We start from the raw sequence: 22145 nt of genomic DNA, 5'->3' as shown, positions 1-22145 counted from the left end.
AGAATCAGGCTGACAGGGAAGGGCAGCACATGAGCTGGTATTCGCAGCCAATTGGGGTACCAAAGGGCTTTTAATTTAGGGGCTCAGGATACTTAACCTGTTTAAGAGACTTGGAAGATAGAGCAGAAGATTGATAGATGACCATCTCCAACGTCTTGCACAGACAAAATATAAACATTTGCTGGGAGGCAGGAGACAAGGAGTTCCCAATAGGTATAAACTAGAAAAAAATGAAGTTCTTCCCTTGACTCTTAAAGTGGTATGTCTAGGGGAAAAAAACCATGTGGTTTTTCTCAACATACCTTCTTTAGGTTGTCTCCTTGACAAAGCAACGCTAAATAAAAATAGTCCTGCCTACGAAATCAGAGAAGAAGCGGGAGGGGAGGATGAATCACGTTGCTGACCACAACCTACACATTCTTCCAGCAATTAAGCTAGGAAAAGAAGAATTAAAGTGATTGATCAAGCAGAGATAAAAAGCAGAGCACACCCTGGAAAGCAACCTGCGAGTTTGGCCATTAAATAGTCTTAATTATTTACATCCAAGGGTGTAGATTCTTATATTAAAAAGAAAGGTGTAGTCTCACATAAAGAAAAACCTCTAAGGTCAACCTATATAGGATACCCAGAAATTTGCATATGCTGCTTTGGCACAGCATCATAGCCAGAAACGTTGAAGATATCTCCCTGTGGATGTCTGGAGTGTCTGGTAAAAAGAAAGGTGGAGAAGATGGAGATGAAGCTCCACCAATTTTTATGTGCACCATCATGGCCAACCCCTGACATTTTTGGCCATAGTCCATGGACACATCTGAATCCCCCCAAAACCTTCAATATTCATTGAAGATTCTAGCTTTTTGCCTTGGGGAGATGTGAAGAACAACGCTACGCAGAACTCTATCTTAATCAAGCATTACTCTTGCTGTCTAATGCTCAGGATCAATAAAAGAAGTGGCTTATGAAGTCCTTGTCTTCATGGGTTGTCCAATCTAATCACTCTTAGATTGTTAATAACTAACCATTATTGTTGGAGATAATTTGCTGACTATGTAAACCGCTTAGAGAGTTCTGTAAAGCAGCAGTCTCCGATCTTTCTGCCTTGGCGGAACGGCAGTGGTGGTGGGGGAAAGGGGATGGTTTTGTGTTTGTGCGCCACTTTCACAAATGCATCTGTGCTCACCCACCAATTCCACAGCCCAGTTCCAAACAGGCTGTGGCCCAGCACTGGACCATGGACTGGGGGTTGTTAAGCACTATGAAGCAGAATATAAATTAAAGTGCTATTGCTACTGCTATTCATACAATTAAATACGTTTTTATACAGAGAAGAGCAGCCTGTAGTGCAAGTATTTTTTATTCTGGTCCACAGACCCACCATTCCCCATATTTGGGAAACCATACCATCAGTTTTCAATAATCACACCCAGCATTAAGGGGGAAACAGAGAATTACTTGCTTGAATGATGAAGCCATGTCAACACAGATCACATTACTTTGGCCCTCCCTTCCCCAACTCCAAAAGTTGCCCATTTTGGACTATGCTACTTGTAGTTCTCCCAATGTTTTGGACTTCAGCTCCCATCAACCAATCAGAGGCAAGAGGAGGTGATGGAAGCTGTAATTTGAAATTGCTTGAGGAGTCATATTTAAACTAAAAGAGAGATGGATTTATATTTTATTTTCTTGATAATGTTTCTCTGCCCCTTTGAGTCAATATTTCTGTCAAGGAGAATTCATAAACAGAGGGACAAATTCAGGACAAAATTGATCAACCTGAATACTACTTGAGACAATTTTAAGATTGCAAACTATAGTCTAATAAATCAGAACCTCAAGCAAAATCCAAGAAACCAAAAGCACATAGGATTTCCTGAAAAATAAAATGGAGCTTTGCTAAAATGTTCTCAGTAAATCTTTGCTTTTACTCAGTAATCTGGTTGAAATGAAATTATTCAATATCTACAAGTTTCATCACCTGGCAAAAAAAAATCTAGTCACGTACAACAGTTGTTGAATGTTGTGTAATTTAAACCTTAAAATCATCGAAACCACAAACCAAAATAGCAACACACTATTATTCTGATCTTTATTATGCTTCTGGGTTTCTGTCAGAAGAGATCTTTGCAGATACAAATATGAAGCACTGAAACTCAGGATGCAGTCCCTCCATTCTGGACGAGTCACTGAAGCTCAGTGGGATCTGCTTCTGATAAAATATGTACAGGCCTTTAAGTATATATTTTCAAAAACAAGAGCGTGAAAATGCAGATGTCAAGATAGATAAATACATTCTAGTTTTACATCCCTTATTTTAGTGACAGATTCATTTCTAGCGTCCACGTAAAGTGCTTCCTTACAGGAAGACTGGCTAATGTGTTAACTTTTGAGGCATAGGCTGCATACATGTCATATCTACAGTATTGATGAGCTGCCCAGAGTCAGGCAGCATGGAAATTTATTTAAAAACAATAATAATCATCCATCTTGCCTCACATGCAGGGCAAGGACCACAAGTTCCACAGCTGCTCTAAATGCACATGCTTGAACAAATGACATCATTGCACTGTCTGCAAATTTGCCTTGCTTGGCAAGGCTGAATTTTGAATAACTGACAATAGATTGTTACGACAGTTATGTGTCTGTTCATCTATTTTTAATATCCTCATAGATATTTTAAAAGACTGTAGAGGCAGAGCAGATATATCAGGGCAGAGTTATTACTGCTTAGCGGGATGGAGAAAACTGAAAGCAGAAAATCTGAAGTCTAAGAAAATGTAGTACCTGGATCAGCTTCACTGGGACCTACAACAGTTCCATCTACATCTATTGCCATCTTGGCCACCCACTCAAACCACTACCTCTGTTTGCCATTGCTTCCGAGATCTACTACTAGCTCCTCTGAAATACCCTTGTTTTTAAAGCCTATTGTGGGCAGTAATAGTTCTAGCAATATTTGCTGCCATCATGAGTGTTTGTTAGGGTCAATTAACATGCCACCCTTACTCTGAGAAAGAGGGTAGCATTTTAGGACAAAATTGTGTCAAAATCTTGGACAGTTGTTCCTTAGGGTTTCCTGAACCATTTCTGTTTCTAGTCTCTTGGAATATCACTGGGAATGATGACTGTGGAAACTTTACTACCTATGACTTCTCTTGCTGTGCCCAAGGAGACCCATGAACTGTGGGGAACAGGGGTGATTCTAAGACTTCCAGGCTGTTCTTGTCAATATTGCTTTACAATAGTGATGGGAAATTGGTGGCCTTCATATGTTGCTGAGCTTAAATTGTCCTTTATTTCTTTATTTATTGTTTAATTCTTTTTTAATCTTTGTATTCTATGTTTTTTTAATTTTTTATTGTTGTGAGCCGCCCTGAGTCCTTAGGGAGAAGGGCGGCATATAAATTTAATAAATATAATAATAATAATAATAACAACAACAACAACAACAACTGAAAAGTCTTAGCATGATCTAGATTAGTGTTTTTAAAACTTCTTTCTTTCAGGATCTCTTCCCACTTTTAAAAACCATGTTGGACACCAAACAAGCATTTGTCTGTATGGCTTATATTTGTCTATTTATCATATTAAAGAAGGCGTGGTGGTTCAGCGGTTAAGACAATGAGCACTGCATGACACAATGATCTCAGGTTACTTGTCCCAGTTTCTGCCAACCTTACAGTTCAAACGATACAAAAGCAAGTGGATAAAATAGGTACCATTTTGATGGGAAGGTAACAGTCCTAGTGGACGATCACTTGCTTATGAGCCAGCAGTATGCACAGCAGCCAAAAAAACCAAAAAACAATCCTGGATTGCATTAACAGAGACATAGAACCAAGATCACGTGAAGTAGTACCGCTTTATAAAACCCTAGTAAGACCACACCTGGAATACTGCAGCCAATTTTGGTCACCATATCACAAAAAAGATGTTGAGACCTTGGAAAAAGTTCAGAGAAGAGCAACTAAGATGATTCAAGGCCTGGAGACTAAAACATATGAAGAATGGCTGCAGGACTTGGGTTTGGCTAGTCCAGGGGTAGGCAACCTCGGCTCTTTCATGACTCATGGACTTCAACTCCCAGAATTCCTGAGTCAGCATAGCTGGGAGTTGAAGTCCATGAGTCATAAAAGAGCTGAGGTTGCCTACCCCTGGGCTAGTCTAAAGAAAGAAGAAATAGGGGTGACATGATAGCAGTATTCCAGTATTTGAGGGGCTGCCACAAAGAAGAGGGGATCAAACTATTCTCCAAAGCACCAGAGGGCAGGACAAGACACAATGGTTGGAAACAGATCAAAGAGAGAAGCAACATGGAATTAAGGAGAAACTTCCTAACATGGAGGACAGTTAACCAGTGGAACTGTTTGCCTTCAGAAATTGTGGGTGCTCTATCACTGGAGGTTTTTAAGAAGAGACTGGACATTCACTTGTCTGAAATGGTATAGGTTCTCCTGCTTGAGCAGAGGGCTGGACTAGAAGACCTCCAAGGTCCCTTCCAGCTCTATTCTATTCTCTATTCTGTGCGTATAGTTATGTTAGCCACACGTTCAAGGAAGTGTCTTCAGACAATGCTGGCTCCCTCAGCGAAGAAATGAGCATCGCCCCCTAGAGTCAGACACGGTTAAACATGGGAAATCTTTACTTTTATCATACTAAAAATTAAAAAGGATGCATTCACTGCCAGTCCTCACAATTGTTTGATGGGTTTAATACTCTATTATTTTTCACCAGAGACTGAGGAATAATTTTGATTTTGTAGACTTCTGAAAAGGTCTTGGAGGACCCCTGGGGTCCTCAGACCACATTTTGAGAAACACTGGGATAGACATGGGGGAAAAAATGAAATAAATATCTACAGGGACACTGGTTGTCTATCCCTGGCTTACCTTGTCTAGAACAAGACTAAAATAAATATTTTTACAAGATTGCCTCAAGTTATACAGTGCTGAGGGCAGGGCAGAAGCTAACATGCTTAGCAATAAATATAATCTCCTCTGGAGAAGGGACTGTTCCATGGCACCCAGGCAAATATTTAACCTTCTTATGTCTGCAAATTTATGAACAACAGCTATATTCCTTCCAATTAAATATTTACCCCTGTTTAATAAGGGAACTCCTGAAGGTTAAACATTATTTTTTTCCTTCATTATAGCATTGTTTAATGTCTGAAGTAATAAATATTTAGCTAACAGAGCCATTATTTTACTCACTAAAATCCAACCATCAACTATTTTTTATTTTAGCAAGTCAGATATTCTTAGTTTTGGCCTAGACTCTGAATACTGTACTGGTTCTTTTCCAAGGTGTAAGGGTCTTTAGCTCATTAGCATCCAATTAAAGAAGTACTGGTTTGCCTATTAATCAAAATGCATGTGATTAATTAATTGACTCCACAACGTTTGCTTGAAATGAAGAAGTCACACTTTATGAATACAGTCTAATAAAATGATACATTTTTCCAAAGATACAGTGGAAAACTTAAGAATGTAGAACTACACCCCTATACTATATAAACTTTTATTGAAATTGGCAATGAATAATATCTTACTGGCTCAAAATCAATCTTCTCTAGGGCTACTGTTCTTTTTATTGCAAAACCTCTTGCAGTCCGAATGGCCCAGAACTGTAGCCAGCAAATTTCTCTATTTGGGAATATCCCTGATTAGATAAAGCAAAAGGGGTTGTCAAGCAAAGGCTGGAAAATAGGAAGCTCCAGAACAAACTTGTAGCTGCCCAAAGGCTATGCTGACTTTATAATGAAAGAAAGAAACTACAACCCACACAATACCTACACAAGTTATTATGACCCAAATATGGTCAGGTTTTCTCTAAAGATGCTTCAATACTCTTCCCTCTGCAATCATAGATGGCAAACACAAATACCTCTCTGCTTTTTATGAAATGAAACCTTAAAATGTCTTCCTGATGTACAGATTATACAAGGAATTACTGTACACTCCCAGCTAATTCAACCTTTATTAAATAGGCTGTCTGACTGTTCAGATCAATGGTATTTAGAAAGTTTCTTAGTATTTAAAGAAATCAATAATATTTATACAGTACCAAAAGCATAATGTTGGTGAAATCCAATCCCTGATGAGGTCAGCATTACTTCTAGGAGGAGGTTATTCCAGAGAATAGGCACCACGGCAGGGCTTTCTGGCCTTAACTCCCTAATTTTCCAAAATTGAGCCATTATTCACAGCTTCTCCAGAAGGATCAACTCAGGTTGGAGCAGGCTACCTTGCAAATACCCAGAAGTCAAACAATATAAGGACTTTGTAATGAAAACTAGCAACAATAGGTTGCTAATGTAATTCGACTTCTGGTTTATGCAGGGCCACACAAAGTAGATTAATAAGACCACGGTGGCAGCCAATATCCATATCAGTTGCACTTTCTGGATGATCGTCAAAGGCAACCTCATGTTGAGCACACAGAAGTTCAACTGAGGCTAAGAAGGTTGAAGTTACCCAATACCAAAAGGTATGACAATTTCAAACCAGCCCAGAAACTAGATCAAGGAATCCAGGTAGTGGATGGACAACAGGTCAGTTAGTATATCAGAAAATTACCCAATTTGCCTTTGCCCCTACCACCCGGCTTAATGTGCAGGCACTTAACATCCTGCCAAAGGAAGAGCAGAGTTCCTAATCACTAATAAGTTGTCCCATATGATCAATGCCACCATATTGTTTCAAGCTCATGGCTACTGCAGGATTTGAAGACCAGAAGGGCAGATCCCCAAGAGGGTAATATCAGAATAACAGAGTTGAAAGGGGCCTTGGAGGTCTTCTAGTCCAGGGGGCCCCAACCCCCGGTCTGTGGACCAAGACAGTTGCGGGATGCCAGAAACTAGGCTGTGCCAACAAGCAAAGGCCCATCTGTGGGATGCAGGCAGCATGCGAAACCACAGCCCATCTGGTACACGGAAAAACCTCTCTCCATGGAACTGGTCCCTGGTGCCCAAAAGGTTGGGGACTACTGTTCTAGTCCAACCCCCTGCTCAGGCAAGAAACCCTATACCATTTCAAATAAATGGTTGTCCAATCTCTTCATAAAGCACCCACAACTTCTGAAAGCAAGCTCTTCCACTGGTTAATTATTCTCATTGTTAGGAAGTTTCTTCTTAATTCCAGATTCTCTCCTTGATTAGTTTCCATCCATTGTTTCTTGTCTTGCCTTCTGGTGTTTTGGAGAAGAACTTGACTCCCTCTTCTTTGTGGCAACCCCTGAGATATTAGAACACCGCTATCATGTCACCCCCTCATCCTTCTCTTCATTAAACTAGACATACCCAAATCCAGCAACCGTTCCTTATATGTTTTAGCCTCCAGTCTCCTAATCATCTTTGTTGCTCTTCTCTGTACTCTTTCTAGAGTCTCAACATCTTTTGTATATTGCAGTGACCAAAACTGGATGCAGTATTCCAAGTGTGGCCTTACCAAGGCATTATAAAGTGGTATTAACATTTGATGTAATCTTGATGATATCCCTCTATTAATGCAGCCTAGAACTGTGTTGGCTTTTTTGGCAGCTGCAGCACACCATTGGCTCATATTTAAATGATTGTCCAGTAGGACTCCAAGATCCCTCTTACAGTTACTGCTTATTGAGCCAGGTACCACCTACACTATACCTGTCTTCACCTACCAGGAATTCTCAGGAATACACACCATGTATGCCTATTCATCGGCAATCAAGTCATGAATCAAAATGGATCTGTTTTTTATCAACAGCAACATGAGCTGAAATTCACCAGCGATTCAACCATAAGGACCCAGAATTCAATTAGCAGCCTAGAAACAGAGATAGTATTAAACTGCTGGTTTCCCTTCCCTTATAATACCTCTGCAGCACCCCCACGTCCCCCTCAATCTATCACAATCAAAGTTATATTACCTTGACCTCTCCTGATAACACAGTTACCTCCACAATAACCAACCAACCCACACACATGCTACCACCACAATGTACCATATGCAATTACTCAACTAGAATAAAAAATTCACACTCACAAACTTGTTCTTCTCCAGGCAAAGCAACTGTCTACATCAATAAATCAAGTAAATATTGTAGCCCTTTCTTCTTGAAAACTCAGGGTGGCTTCTAGGAGGGTTTTACTTATTTTGTTCCCTCCAAAGTGCACATGAAATGGTCTGGACTGAAACATTTCGACTGGCCCAACATCTCTCTATGAGCTCCATGGACCAGTGGGGCTTTCAATCTATTAATTTTGAATGAAGTCTAAAATGCTTAAAGTGTAATGTTTTCAGAATTCTGAACTTATCGATATACTACTGAAACTCTTATTGTCTACTACCTTTAACTGGATGAAACAGCGCATCATAGGGCTACATTTTTAAACCAAGTGGGCTAACTTACAGAATGCATCCAAAATCTGGGACCCATAACTTCTATGGAATTGAAAATTGGCAGATTTATGGTTGCTTCAGTGTTGCTGTACTGCCATGCTACTGCTCAGAAGTTCAGTAGACTGGTCCCAACCTAGCCCCCTGGACACTAGGTAGCCCATCCCCTCTTTTGGCCACTGGAGATTAGATGGACTAGTCCTGTCCTAGCTCTCCAGAGACCTGGTAGACCAGTCCCACCATTGGCTGCCAGAGAGAGATCAGCTGTAGTCAAGCCAGCAGGAATCTGGAAATTGCTCCTGCTCTCACTGGGTTTTTTTTGCCCTTGCTTACTCTGTTTCTCTGTTTAGGTAAGGAAATATTTGTGAAATGATGACCCAAGAGGTCATGGATTGCTAATTTGATTGTAAACATATTTTCAGGCTGCCTTTTTCCCAGGCAAGAGTCTGTGGTTAGGAAGGGAGAAGAGTTACATTTGACAACCATCAGAGTCCTGAAAACTGAACTGTTATAACTACTCTATTACTGCTGTAATATACTTAATAGTGATTAATGTACCGGTACTGCATTGTGACCACCTTGGAAGGAATAAACATTTGTGGGTATTTCCTATTTCAATGCCAAGGTAACATGGCTGCTTTGAGTATAATAAACTGAAAATGGAGCATTTCTAAAAACTCATATATGCTCGTTTTCTTCTCTGTTAGCCACATGTGTCAACTTGATCCTATAATCTAAAACAATCCAACTGTGCATTCATTTTTTTATATTGTTTCTGAATGCTCTGTTTTAGTTATCATTCACAGGGCTTGCATCCTGTAAATGTAGTAAATAAGCAAATAAACAGGGCAAAAATGTGTTTGATTTTGGTTTTTTAAACATGCAGCATCCGATGATGCTCATCCCTGTGATTTTGGGGGAGGCAAGGCACTGATTTGCTACTTGCCCGTCATACTAGACCCAAGAAAATGCCACCCCAGCATGCAAGGACTAAAAACAGGTTCCTCGAGAGATGAGCTGTTCCTCCCACAACCTCATTAGTAAGTGATGGTTCCACTGCTGGGTATGACCCCCATCAGCTTATCACCCAACGGCTTGCTGCCTCCCCCACACTGGATGCACAAAATTGTTGCAGACCATTTACGAAGCTGCATTGCTAAGGAAACAGTGAAGAGACACACTCTTCTCACAAGTCCAAGCATTAATTTGCCTCCTGGTCCCAGAGGAAAGCAGTATGCAAAGACTGCATTTGCCAGTTGGAGCAAAAACAAAACTAGGAAAATGATGATTAAGGTGTGCTTTGAAAGGGACGCGGTGGCTCAGTGGGTTAGGACGCTGAGCTTGTCGATCTGAAGGTCGGCAGTTTGGCGGGTCGAATCCCGAGTGCCGCGTAACAGAGTGAGCGCCTGTTACTCATCCCAGCTTCTGCCAACCTAGCAGTTCAAAAGCACGTAAAAATGCAAGTAGAAAAATAGGGACCACTACGGTGGGAAGGTAACAGTGTTCCGTGCGCCTTTGGTGTCTAGTCATGCCGCCACATGACCACGGAGACATCCTCGGACAAGCGCTGGCTCTTTGGCTTTGAAACAGATATGAGCACCGGCCCCTAGAGTCGGAAACAACTAGCATGCACATGCGGGGGAACCTTTACCTTTTTTACTGAAAGGGAAACTCCAATCTGCTGTTTTGTTTGTGTGCAAATGTCTTGCAACTGCATCAGGCGGCTTATGACTTTCTGGAGGATTAGGCCAGAATGGAAGCTAGCCTTCTCAGAACATGCACAGCTATTGTCCGGATGGCACTGTCTGCACTTTTATTCTCTTCTTGCCAAACACATGTCAAGGTTCTTTCTTTGTTGTCTAGAATTCAGAACTATGGAGTCTAACCTGAACTACGTGTACCTAGACTAGAAACATTCAAGCTGGGGAATATGGAACTTTACACCAATCCAAAAATTGGATCACAGCAAAATGCTGTGGACATAGTATACTTAGATTTCAGCAAGGCATTCGACAAAGCAGACCACAATGTTCTTCTTCGTAAGCTAGAAAAATGTGGCATATGCATCATCACCACCAGGTGGATTTGTAATTGGCTGACAAACGGGTTGTATTTAACGGGTTGTTCTTAATGGTACTACAGCTACATAAGGGATGTCAAACTGCTGGCCCATGGGCCGGATGCATCATAGCGAAACCGCGCCAACCCCATTGCCGGCAATGGCAAAGAAGTTGCAATACATCATGACATGTCACGTGACATTGCGAGTTTGACACCCCTGATCTACATGGAAGGAAGGAAGCAGTGGGGTACAACAAAGTGTTGTCTTAGGCCCAGTACTCTTCAATATCTTCATAAATGACTGAGATGAGGGAATAGAAGGGGAACCCATCAAATTTGCAGATGACACTAAGCTGGCAGGAATAGCCAACACCCCACCAGAAGACAAGCTCAGAATCCAAAAAGTTCTTGACAAACTTGAACAGTGGGCACTATTCAACAAAATGAAATTTAATATGGAGAAAAGAAAGGTTTTACACTTAGCCAGGAAAAAACAAAGGTGTAAGTATGTGTTAGGTGAAACCTGGCTCCAAAACAGTAACTTTGAGAGGGACTTTGGAGTCCTAGTGGACAATCATTTAAATATAAGCCGGCAGTGTATGACAGCAGCCAAAAAAGTTAATACAGTTCTTGGTTGTATAAACAGAGGCATAGAATCAAAATCACATGAAGGATTAGTACCGCTTTATAAAGCCTTGGTAAGGCCACACCTGGAATACTGCATCTAGTTTTGATCACCATATCACAAAAAAGATGTTGAGACTTTGGAAAAAGTTCAGAGAAGAGCAACTAAGATGATTAAAGGCCTGGAAACTAAAACATACGAAGAACTGTTGCAGGATTTGGGTTTGGCTAGTCTAGAGAAAAGAAGGATTAGGGGGACACGATAGCAGTATTCCAGTATTTGAGAGGTTGCTACAAAGAGGAGGGGATCAACTTATTTTCCAAAGCACCAGAGGGTAGGACAAGAAACAATGGATGGGAACTAATCAAGGAGAGAAGCAACCTAGAATTAAGGAGAAATTCCCTAACAGAGAGGACAATTAACCAGTGGAACAGCTTGCCTTCAGAAGTTGTGGGTGCTTCATCAATGGGGGTTTTTAAGAAGAGACTGGACAGTCACTTGTCTGAAATGGTATAGGGTCTCCTGCTTGAGCAGGAGGTTGGACTAGAAAACCTCTAAGGCAAAGGTTCCCAACCTTTTGGGCATCAGGGACCGGTTCCAAGGAGAGAGGTTTTTCCGTGGACCGGAGAGTGCGTGGTTTTGTTTGCTGTCTGCATCTCATGGATGGGGCTTTGCTCATTTGTGCAGATCTGTTGCTGGCATGCCACGGCCCGGCACTGGTCCACAGACTGGGGGTTGAAGACCCCTGCTCTAAGGTACCTTCCAGCTGTATTCTGATTGACCAAACACTCAATTAACCTGTTCACCTTTACATGCTATAAAAACAATGCACTTGGTCATACTTTGTACACAGCTCAAGACACAACACTGAGCCCTTTTAGGCAGGTAATTTTAATTTAAAATCCCTGGCCAGCTTGGAAGGAAAAAGAGCAAAGCATAAACACATTTAATGAATCCAAGCAGATTATCTACATGGTAAAAAATGATTATCTTAATCACCAAAAGGTTGCCTTGAAACCAGACTTATGGACCCAAAACTACCTCCTAAATTTTACAGCCCCTTTTGACTCTTCCTCCTCTTGAATAGTTTCCATCTGGTTGTTATAAGAATTCTTATAAGAAGTTTTAATATCTGGTGGCTGAGAACCCTTCTCTTTTTTCCCTTCCCCATCCCTTTTTCCTTGTGTGTGTAAGGCCAAGAACAAGGACGATATTGTTCAATATTAAATCATAAGCTGTTCCAGGAGCATTTGGGGATCAATCAAGTTTCCAAATAAGTCTATTTAATATGTCCTGCTTTCTCCTGGATGGAAAAGATCTGAATTCCCGCTTTCAGAAGGAGTTTGGACCCAAGATCCATGTGCCCCTTTTCAATTCTGTAATACTGTTTTGTGTAGTGGTTAAAGTGTTGGCCTAGAAAACAGGAGATTGGATGCTTTAGTCCTGCTTTAGGCATGAAAAAACAGCTAAGTGACTTTGGCTAGTCACTCTCTCTCAGTCTAACTCATCTCACAGAACTGTTGTGGGAAAATAGGAGAAGAAGGAGTATTATGTACATTCACTGCCTTGAGTTATAAAGTAATAAAGCTGGGATAAAAAAAACCTAACAACTAAATAAATACTGTTCACATGGGCCCTGTCTTCCTCTACCCCAATAATGCAAGCATTGACCTGGTGGTACAGCTCTTCTATTTGGGATATGCTACCTCTGTTTTTACATCTGTCTTATAAATGTGGATGCTCAGAAATGTTGCTGTAGAAAACATAGTTGGCTGCTCCAACTACTTGGTTTTGCTGGCAAAACACACCAGCAAATACAGAGCAAATAAAAGCGGCCCCTTCAAATAATAAGCCCCTTAACCGAGCTAGAAGCATTGCCAACAAATTGAGAATGCAGAAATTAATCTGGCACCCCTGTCCAGTATCCCACACAACTTGATGCTCAGGACTCACCCTGAAGACCGACATCTGGTTGGTTGTCAAGGTGCCTGTCTTGTCAGAGCAAATGACTGAAGTGCATCCTAGGGTTTCCACAGAGGGGAGGCTCCTGACAATGGCATTCTTTTTGGCCATCCGGCGAGTGCCCAATGCCAGGCAAGTGGTGATAACTGCAGGAAGTCCTTCAGGGATGGCAGCCACTGCCAAAGCCACAGCGATCTTGAAATAGTAAATGGCACCACGAAACCAGGAACCACCATGCACGGGGTCACTGAAGTGGCTGATGTTGATGACCCAGACTGCAATGCAGACAAGGGTGATGACCTTGGAAAGCTGCTGGCTGAATTCATCCAGCTTCTGTTGCAGAGGGGTCTTCTCGGGCTCTGTGGCCACCATCTGATTCCTGATTTTCCCAATCTCTGTGTACACTCCGGTGGCAATGACAACACCAACAGCTTTGCCTGCAGCAATGTTCGTTCCCTTAGGAAGAGAAAAGAAATTTAGATGAGGTTCTCTCACACAGGCCTACATTCAGCTTGCACACCTTCTGGCAGACCAGGGCTACCTGTGGCCTGATGGCACCTTTCGAGGGCTTCACACAAAAATAGTAGACAAGTAGGTGGAGCCAAGAAAACAGCTAAACTTTTCATTTTCATGTATATTTCCTCAAAATGAAACATAGTTATTATGATCACTCTCCAGTTAAGGCAGGGGTGTCAAACTACCAGCCTGCAGGCTGGATGCGTCATGCAGAAGCCACACCCACCCCATTGCCGGCAATGGCAAAACGGTCCCGATACGTTGCACGAGTTTGACATGTCTGAGTTAAGGAGATTTCTTAGAATATGGTAACAACATTTAGAGGTCTCTGGGTATTGAAGACATGGATGAACATTACTAAAAACTATATCTTGTATGTGAGGTATTGCAAGAAACAGTATCCTTAAAAGACAATCGACAATCTCTAAATGAGCAACAATGGAACTCCAGATTTATACCCAATCATCTCTCAAAGTCTTTAAATCAGGGGTCTTCAAACTTGGCCCCTTTATGACTTGTGGACTTCAACTCCGAGAATTCCTCAGCCAGCATGCCTGGCTGAGGAATTCTGGGAGTTGAACTCCACAAGTCATAAAAGGGCCAAGTTTGAAGACCCCTGCTTTACATTCTCTTGCAGGGCTAATTTCTCAGAAGCATTGAATTTCCTTTTCTCTCAAGGCTTCATATTATCCACTGATGACAGATACTTGTTCACATTTTCTGCCATTTTCCCATTCAGGAGATTACCCCAATTTCAGCTGAGCCCTGATACATTTCAACTTTTAAGAAGTTAAAGGTGGCTCTCTGGTCCAGTTTGGGTCCTCTGATGTAACCTGACAATGATCAAAAGTATGTAACCAGGAAATATTGGAGTATTGGACTAGAATGATGACCATAGGGCTATATGTAGCCCTTAGATTAACTTCATAATCTATCTACAGGAGAACAGTTCAGACCTTCTATGCATTTGGGTGCACAAGAGGAAGAAGGTAACAGACGGAGAAAATAAAAGACAGCATCGGAGAGAAAAGGGCTTAACTTAGCTCCCAACTACATTTGTTTGTTTGTCTCTGGGTCACATATCTAAATTTCACCTAAGTTCTTTTTGCTCTGTGACATCACCCACTGCTGACTTCAGTTTTGCCCACTCTCCAGTTGATCATGTCCAGGGCAATGCAATTCTCAGCATTAAAAAGGTTGACTGACATTCAGGTACAGGTAATCCTCGACTTACAACTATAATGGAGTCAGCCCATTAGTTTTAAGTGGTGAGAGTCATGAACGATCTGATTTTGTGGCCTTTTTTATGGCAGTTGTTAAGCAAAACAAGATGGTTGTTAAGTAAATCCATGATCGTTAAGCCAAATGCTGCAGTCATTAAGCAAACCCATTGCCAAGGGGTGTTCTGGTTTTCAGCAAAAAATGTCATAAATTGCAGTCACATGACCACAGGATCCTGCAAGCAGTCATAAATGTAGACGGTTGCTGAGTGCGCGAAATGCAGTCACGTGACTGCACAGCGGGGGGGGGGGCAGTTGGAACTTTGGAGTAGGATCATAAATACTTTTTGGAAGGTCCATTGTAACTTCAAGTAAGTTGAGAACTACCTGTACTAACTGAACAAGAAGAATTTGCAACAAACTAGGGGGCAGCTGCAGGGAAGAGGGAGGGAGGAATTATTTTTCCATAACAAACATCCAATAAACAATATGTAGCACATCAGTTGCAGATTATTCTTGGCTGTGCTGCTTTTTTCTTGGGTTGCATCCAAAAACAATGAATCCTATTTACCTATTTATAGCCTAACATAATATTATCTATTTAGGTTTCTACCATTTGTCAATCATACACGGTGATTCCCTAGAGACCTGTGGACAGAGAAGCCTCGTTCCAGAAGCAGGGCGGGCTTATAAGGTGAGCTGAGGACACTTACAGAAAAAAGCATGTTCTTTTTATCTTGGTTAACAGCCCTTGGGTCTGGAATTGGATCAGTATGTTTAATGACGGAAACAGATTCACCTGCAGAAAGAAGAGAATGTTGAAATTCATTTTTCCTTCAAAAGTTAAGAATGAATTTGTAACAAGACGTTTCAGGTTTGGAATGAACTTGAGCTACAGATCACACATACAAACAATCAAGTATGCAATCCAATGCTGAGATAAGAGGGAGGGCAAGACTAGAAAATGGAAGAAGGGCAGATTTTTCCTCATTTCTACTGCTTACGAGCTCAAGGGTAAAGTATCTAGTGTTCACCAGATGCTTTGGACCACAAATCCCACCTGCATCAACAAACATGTCAACTAGACTAGAGGCCACAAGAATGCCTATGTAACTTTACGATCCAAGCTCGGTCAGTCACTGACACGAGGTTTAGTCTTCTGAGCTTTCGGACTCATGCTAGAACCCATCTTCAGGGAACTTCTCTCTCACCAGAACGTGAGGGACACATTCTGATGAGAGAGAAGTTCTCTGAGGAGGGGCTGAAGAGTCCAAAACCACTGAGAGCGTGCACTCCAGCCAGCCACTCACATGGACCAATTCTGAATAGGCCATGGCCCAGTAGTGGGCTGCGGCCCAGGGGTTGGGGATTCCTGGAACAGAATGCCTACCTGTAAGAATGGATTGATCTACCCTCAGTGTTGTGGACTTGATCTCAATGATTCGGATGTCAGCAGGCACTTTGTCACCAACTAAAAGACAAGAAGAATAATGAGACAGTTTGCTATTACAAATGATGTGTGTCTGAAATCCACCGTCAGTCATTTACAAAATAATGAGAGATTTATAAAGCAGTGTTTAATAGGTATATGCTATGTTTTGAATTTGATTCCAAAAAGATGCTTCAGAGAATGTGGAGATGTGACTGTAGCATCTGTTTACAACTCTTCAGTAAGTTACCTTTTGCTCCTTTCCCTAGAAGATAGCAACCACTGCAATTCCAAGAAATGATGCAGCTGCTTTAAAGAGCTGCAGACAGATACTATATCACACTCCCACGCACTCGGAATTTGAAGCACTCCAGTGTTTCCTGCAAAATGGGACATATATGTTCCAATAGGTTTGTTTTCCTTAAAGGTAAATATGTGGACAGTGGAAATTTGGATTAGGAACTGCCACAATTAGTTGCAACAGTAATTGGGTTAACAGTCTTGCAAGATTCTATATTATTCTTCCTTGGCACTGAAACTAGAAAATGGTGGCTTCACAAAATTTAAAAGACCTAGTCTCAGAACATTCTAATATGGGGTAAGAAAGAAAAGATCACAAACTTTTTTTTCAGGGGAAAAAAAGGTCTGAAAAAGTTTAGCTCTTTTCTAATTCAAATAATGTTTTGCTTTTACTTTATTTTAAAGTAGGTATCTCACACATCTCTTCTCCTGTGATGGAATGTTGTTCATATTTCCAGGAGGGAGGGAGGGAATTCCAGAGGAGCAAGAGACAACACTGTTTCTGTAACACTGAAATCAGCTCTTTATTTGGGTGCCCAGGATATTATATAAAATGGTTCTGTCTGTTTGTCTATCCGTCTCTCTATTTATTTTCCAGACCTGGGCCTGAAAAGGTTACTATATATTAGCAGTAGCCTTCATTCTATGTATATGCCTGATTATTAGGGCTTTCACACACACCCCAGTGGCATTATTACAAAGTCAGCTTAATTGCCCCCAACATATACATATACATATACATATACATATACATATACATATACATATATATATATACATATACATATACATACATATACATATACATACATACTGTATATATACATATACACATATACACATATACACACATATACATATACATATACATATACATATACATATACATATACATATACATATACATATACATATACATATACATATATATATATATATATATATATATATATATATATATATATATATATATATATATATATATATATATATATATCCCTAAGCAATGTATGTGTTGTGTCAGGACCCACCCCAATCCACATCTTAGGGAAACAAAACTCTTGGTCAGCCCCCCATCATTTTACTTCGTGTCATCCCTTTCGTGGGAAAAAGGGAACTTCGAATCTTTATGGTTATTGCCTTCTTCCTTTACAGATTCAAATGGAGACACAGGCCAGATGCCCTAACCCTCCCCCTTTGTTCCCCCAGTTCAAAAGGTTTCCCTTGGTCTTTGAAATAACCTAAGGCAGGCTGAATCCACATGTGCTCCTCCTTCCTCGGGAGATGGCAGAATCCATGGGGGGGGATAATGTTTTAAACATACATTTATGAATGTGATATAAATGGATTCTGACACGATGTTAGAATAATGACATATTCTTGCCTCCATCCCTTTGGTTTTGCTTTTTATTTTAGATTCTAAATCCTTTAAAATAAATATCTGTCATATCCTTTACAAAACACACAAACAATACAATATTATTAAATCATCCTCATCATTAATGTCTTCCAACACTAGTAAATATTCTTGAAGTTGATTTTTATTAGTTTTAGTATTGGGAGTAGCTCTTATGATTATTCTTTTACTTTGCCAACTACTTTGAGTAGTTGATGCCCATATAGGAAACAACCTAAAAGCCACAACAACAACAACAACAGAATCATGGCATCATTTTAAAAGGCTACAAATTTGTTATGGCATGGATGTAAGTCCATGAAAGATTATTCCAGGGCAGCTACAAGATGATTTGTTATGTTTGCTGCCACAGAGTAGCATAGGTAGTTTTCAGAGAAAGAAAAGTTCCCAATGACTAATAAACCTTTATTATAGCATAAGTAAATTACAGCCGCTAACATTTGACTGCAAATAAGCAGGCATACCATGTTTTCCCAAAAGTAAGCCCTATCCCAAAAATAAGCCCTAGTTTTGGGGCAAAGCACACACCTAAAAATAAAGCTAAGGCAGGGGTGGGGGGGTGGAGCTGCCCCGCCCTCTTCACTCTGCACCCACTTACCTTGCAGCCAGACCTCTCCTTGCCAGCCCACTTCTTCTGAGGCCTCTTCTGCAGCCAGGCCTGCCTTTCTCAGTCACAGGGCTTTCCGGAAGGCCTGTGCAGCCAAGAACCAAGCTATGGATTCAATCAGTAGCTCAGTTCTACAAGACCTCAGTAGAATCCATAACTTGGTACTCAGCTGCTTAGGCCTTCTGGAGAGGCTTGATTGCAAAATGCAGGCCCGAATGCAGCTGCAGAACTTAGGCCCCAGAAGACGTGGACCGGCTGGGTGGGGCTGTCGGTGACAGAGGTGAGGTAAGGCCTATCCCAAAAATAAGTCCTGGTGCTTCTTTTGGAGGGAAAAAATAATAATAAGATCCAGTCTTATTTTCAGGGAAACACGGTATTTCCATCTGGATTTTATAAGAACGTAGGTCAACATTACATACACAAGGCAAGCCAAACACTGAGATTGTACCTGCTACCTCCACAATATCTCCTGGGACGATGTCTCGAGCTCGGATCCGCTGCACTCCGTTCCTGTCTGCTCTGATCACCTTCCCCATTTCTGGTTCATATTCTTTTAGGGCCTCAATTGCACTCTCAGCATTCCTCTCCTGCCCAAAAAAAAAACCAACAACGGGGGGGGGGGAGCTTTTTAAAACTTGAACTTTTCCAACATAAAAGTCCCCTAAACAATCTGAATGTCTCAGGGGAGAATGTTTTTCCAGTTGAAATTAAACTAAAAGATCTACCCTATCCAGATATAGATGGTGTCCACCACACGCAAGGTCTTTTGGGTGACTGCCCAGGAGCGCTGCTGTATATCTTGCTATGGACTAGCATTGTGATGCTATTCTGCAGATTGAAAATATGCACTTGGTGGGTTGGATTGTTGAACCAGGTTCATATTATTCGTGTTGTTTCATATTGGATTATTTTGATAATTCTTTTCTTTTAAATGACTATTTTGGAAACATTAGTATATGTGCATTTGGAACAAATTTGTCCTCAACTGCCTTCTTTAAAAAGTTGCCCCAGCTATTTTTGTAACCTCTTTTACTTTCAAAAATATATTTCTAGCCAATGTCAATTTGGCATGTGTTCAATCAAAATTGCATTCTCTTCTATGTTTGTATCAATTTGTGAGGAGAGATGATGGTATGCAAGGCTGGAGCTGAAAATGATCTTTGTTTTTAAATTAACTCCCTAAACTACTTGGATTAATATCTAGACCAACATTTATTTTTCAGACTGCAACATCCAAAACAGTACATGGCATCTCTTAGCTTAAATATTATACACACAGAGCTATGCAAAGGAAATTGGTATAAAAATAGATACAAATCTGTGTGCATGTCTTTTAAAAATGCAGAATTATGCAGGAACTGAATAGAAAAGACAAATGATTTATTTGAAGGGCTGTGATAGAGAGGAAGGGGTCAACCTATTCTCCAAAGCACCTGAGGGCAGGACATGAAGAAATGAATGGAAACTTATTAAGGAGAAATCCAACTTAGAACGGAGGGGAAATTTCTTGTCAGTGAGAACAATTAATCAGTGGAATGGCTTGTCTCCAGAAGTTATGGGTGCTCCATTACTGGAGGTTTTTAAGAAGGGATTGGATAGCCATTTGTCCAGAATAGGGTTTCCTGTGTGGGTAGGGGGTTGGACTAGAAGACCTCCAACGTCCCTTCCAACTCGGTTATTTTATATTCCATTCTGTATTGTTATAGGTGTGAGATTACAAAGGACAGGAGGCAGATTCATTGACCCCCATTTACTGACAAATGAAAAGCTCCAATAAATATTGTATTTTATAAAAGGAAGTTAATCTTACACTTAATACAACCCTCCCTAATAGAAGGAACAATTAGGAGAAAATAGATATGTGACTAAAATTCTATGAAACACCCCCACCTTTTTCCTTTTGTCAACATACGGTGCTCACCTCTAGCTGAAACCTGGAGATTTCCCCCCTCAAATAAACATATCCAGGCACTACACCTTACTCAGTGGAAACTACATGGATGTATATGTCTCTCTCTGTGTGTGTGTGTTTGTGTGTGTGTGTGAAGGAGCAGAATGCATCACACCATTCTTTATCTTTATCAGACTTATATACCTCCCTTCTCCCATAGGACTGATGCAAATCTCACCCCTTTTCTTAATCAAAGTAATATCCTATAGTGTGGAGTTTGTATCATGACAGCATGATGCTACTCCCATCATTCTAATAAAAGCAGAAAGCTTCTGGGGATACCCAGAAGTCATATGAGCAGGGCTTTTTTTGTCATAGAAACCACGCAGGGTAGGCAAGGTGGGTTGTATGACCTGTGTGAGTTCTGGCACCTTTTTCTTTTACAAAAAAAGCACTGCATATGAGTGAATTCAAAATTCCTGATTAAAATTAATTGCCTGTAAAATAAAGAACTACCTTGATGTAATTAAGTGATTCCTATTTATATGTACGGATCATATACTTGCATACATAGAAACCACTCATATGTGCACACACACCAGCAGAAATAGAAAGGAGAAGGAGAGAGAGGGACAGAGAGAGAAGAAAAAGGAGAAGGAATTACACGGTATAAATGAAAGGAGTAGGGGGAGGATAAAGGGGAGAATAGAATAGAGTAGAGTAGAGCAGAGCAGAGCCATCTGGATGGAGATTAAGAGGCGGGGAAAATAAAAGAAAATCAAATAAACTTGTTTAATCATTACAAAAAAATCACTGAGGGAAGCTGGCCAATTTTCAAAGGATTCCATGCTTTCCTTCAGATATCTTTAGCCATTCTCACCAACTAACTGTTAATTTCTTTTGAAAAGCAGCTTCTATGATAAATGGGGGGGGGGAGGGAGATTTTTTTCCTCTCCATTTGGCAGATACTATTGCAAAAAAATAAATAAATGTGAAACTGACACAGACTGGATTCAGACTTGCAATTATATCAAATAACTCCTAAAGCACACCTGAAGCTGAGGTGAATTGGCTATAACTTGTTTCCTCCCTCCCACCTGAAGACACATCAAAGCAGGTAGGTGACCAGCCCGTTAACATACCTGCCAGACTCCTACCACTGCATTAGCTATGAGGATCATAATAATCACAACAGGCTCCACAAAGGCTGTGGTGGTTTCTTCTCCTTCCTCAAACCAGGCCAGAATCTGCAAAGGAAAGGAAAAGGAGGGAACAGGGAGGAGATGAGAAGGGGACATTTAGACAACCAGCTCAAAAAACAAAGATGAAAAGCAGTCATGGCTGAGGGCTTCATCCCATCCAAAAGGAAAACTGACTTAAACAAATTTCAGAAGTTTTTTTTTAAGATAAATTGTTAATCACTATCAGGTTTGTCTGAGAAGACAGAACATCGCCTCCTACGATGAGGGGATGCTTGAATATATACATCCATACATATGGAGCAGTGCAGTAGGAAAACAAACTTGTGCCGCCTGTGAAAGAGGTGCAACTTTTAAAGTTACCTGCTGTTCTACTTAAAAAAGGTGTGATTTTGCTCGTAGTTATTTTTGAAACACAGAGAGGAAGATTAGCTTATACTTTAAATCTATCATCTTGAATTTTCACATGAATCAGACTGAAGAACCTCATAGAAGGAAAGTTTCCAATCCCCTTTCCTCCCCCAATCTCAAAGACACCTCCAATCC

At 40.8% G+C, this 22145-nt stretch overlaps 1 protein-coding gene across 6 annotated transcripts in view; it reads right to left on the bottom strand.

The window, feature by feature from the left end:
- ATP2A3 (ATPase sarcoplasmic/endoplasmic reticulum Ca2+ transporting 3) overlaps positions 1-22145 on the bottom strand; it is a 153295-nt gene that overhangs the window by 48564 nt on the left and 82586 nt on the right. For all 6 annotated transcript variants that reach the window (XR_014024653.1, XR_014024654.1, XM_081314138.1 and 3 more), the window contains 5 exons: positions 21543-21647; positions 18958-19096; positions 16147-16227; positions 15470-15555; positions 13012-13476 (listed from right to left, as the gene is read on the bottom strand). Coding sequence is in view for 4 of the 6 variants with exons in the window: in XM_081314138.1 (XP_081170264.1) it covers positions 13012-13476; positions 15470-15555; positions 16147-16227; positions 18958-19096; positions 21543-21647 (876 nt within the window). In the remaining 2 variants the exon portion in view is untranslated. The remainder of the gene's footprint in view (positions 1-13011; positions 13477-15469; positions 15556-16146; positions 16228-18957; positions 19097-21542; positions 21648-22145) is intronic.

The sequence above is a fragment of the Vipera berus genome (assembly GCF_964194415.1).
Source record: "Vipera berus genome assembly, chromosome: 1".
NCBI lineage: Eukaryota > Metazoa > Chordata > Lepidosauria > Squamata > Viperidae > Vipera > Vipera berus.
This window is presented reverse-complemented; position numbering and strand designations above follow the sequence as displayed.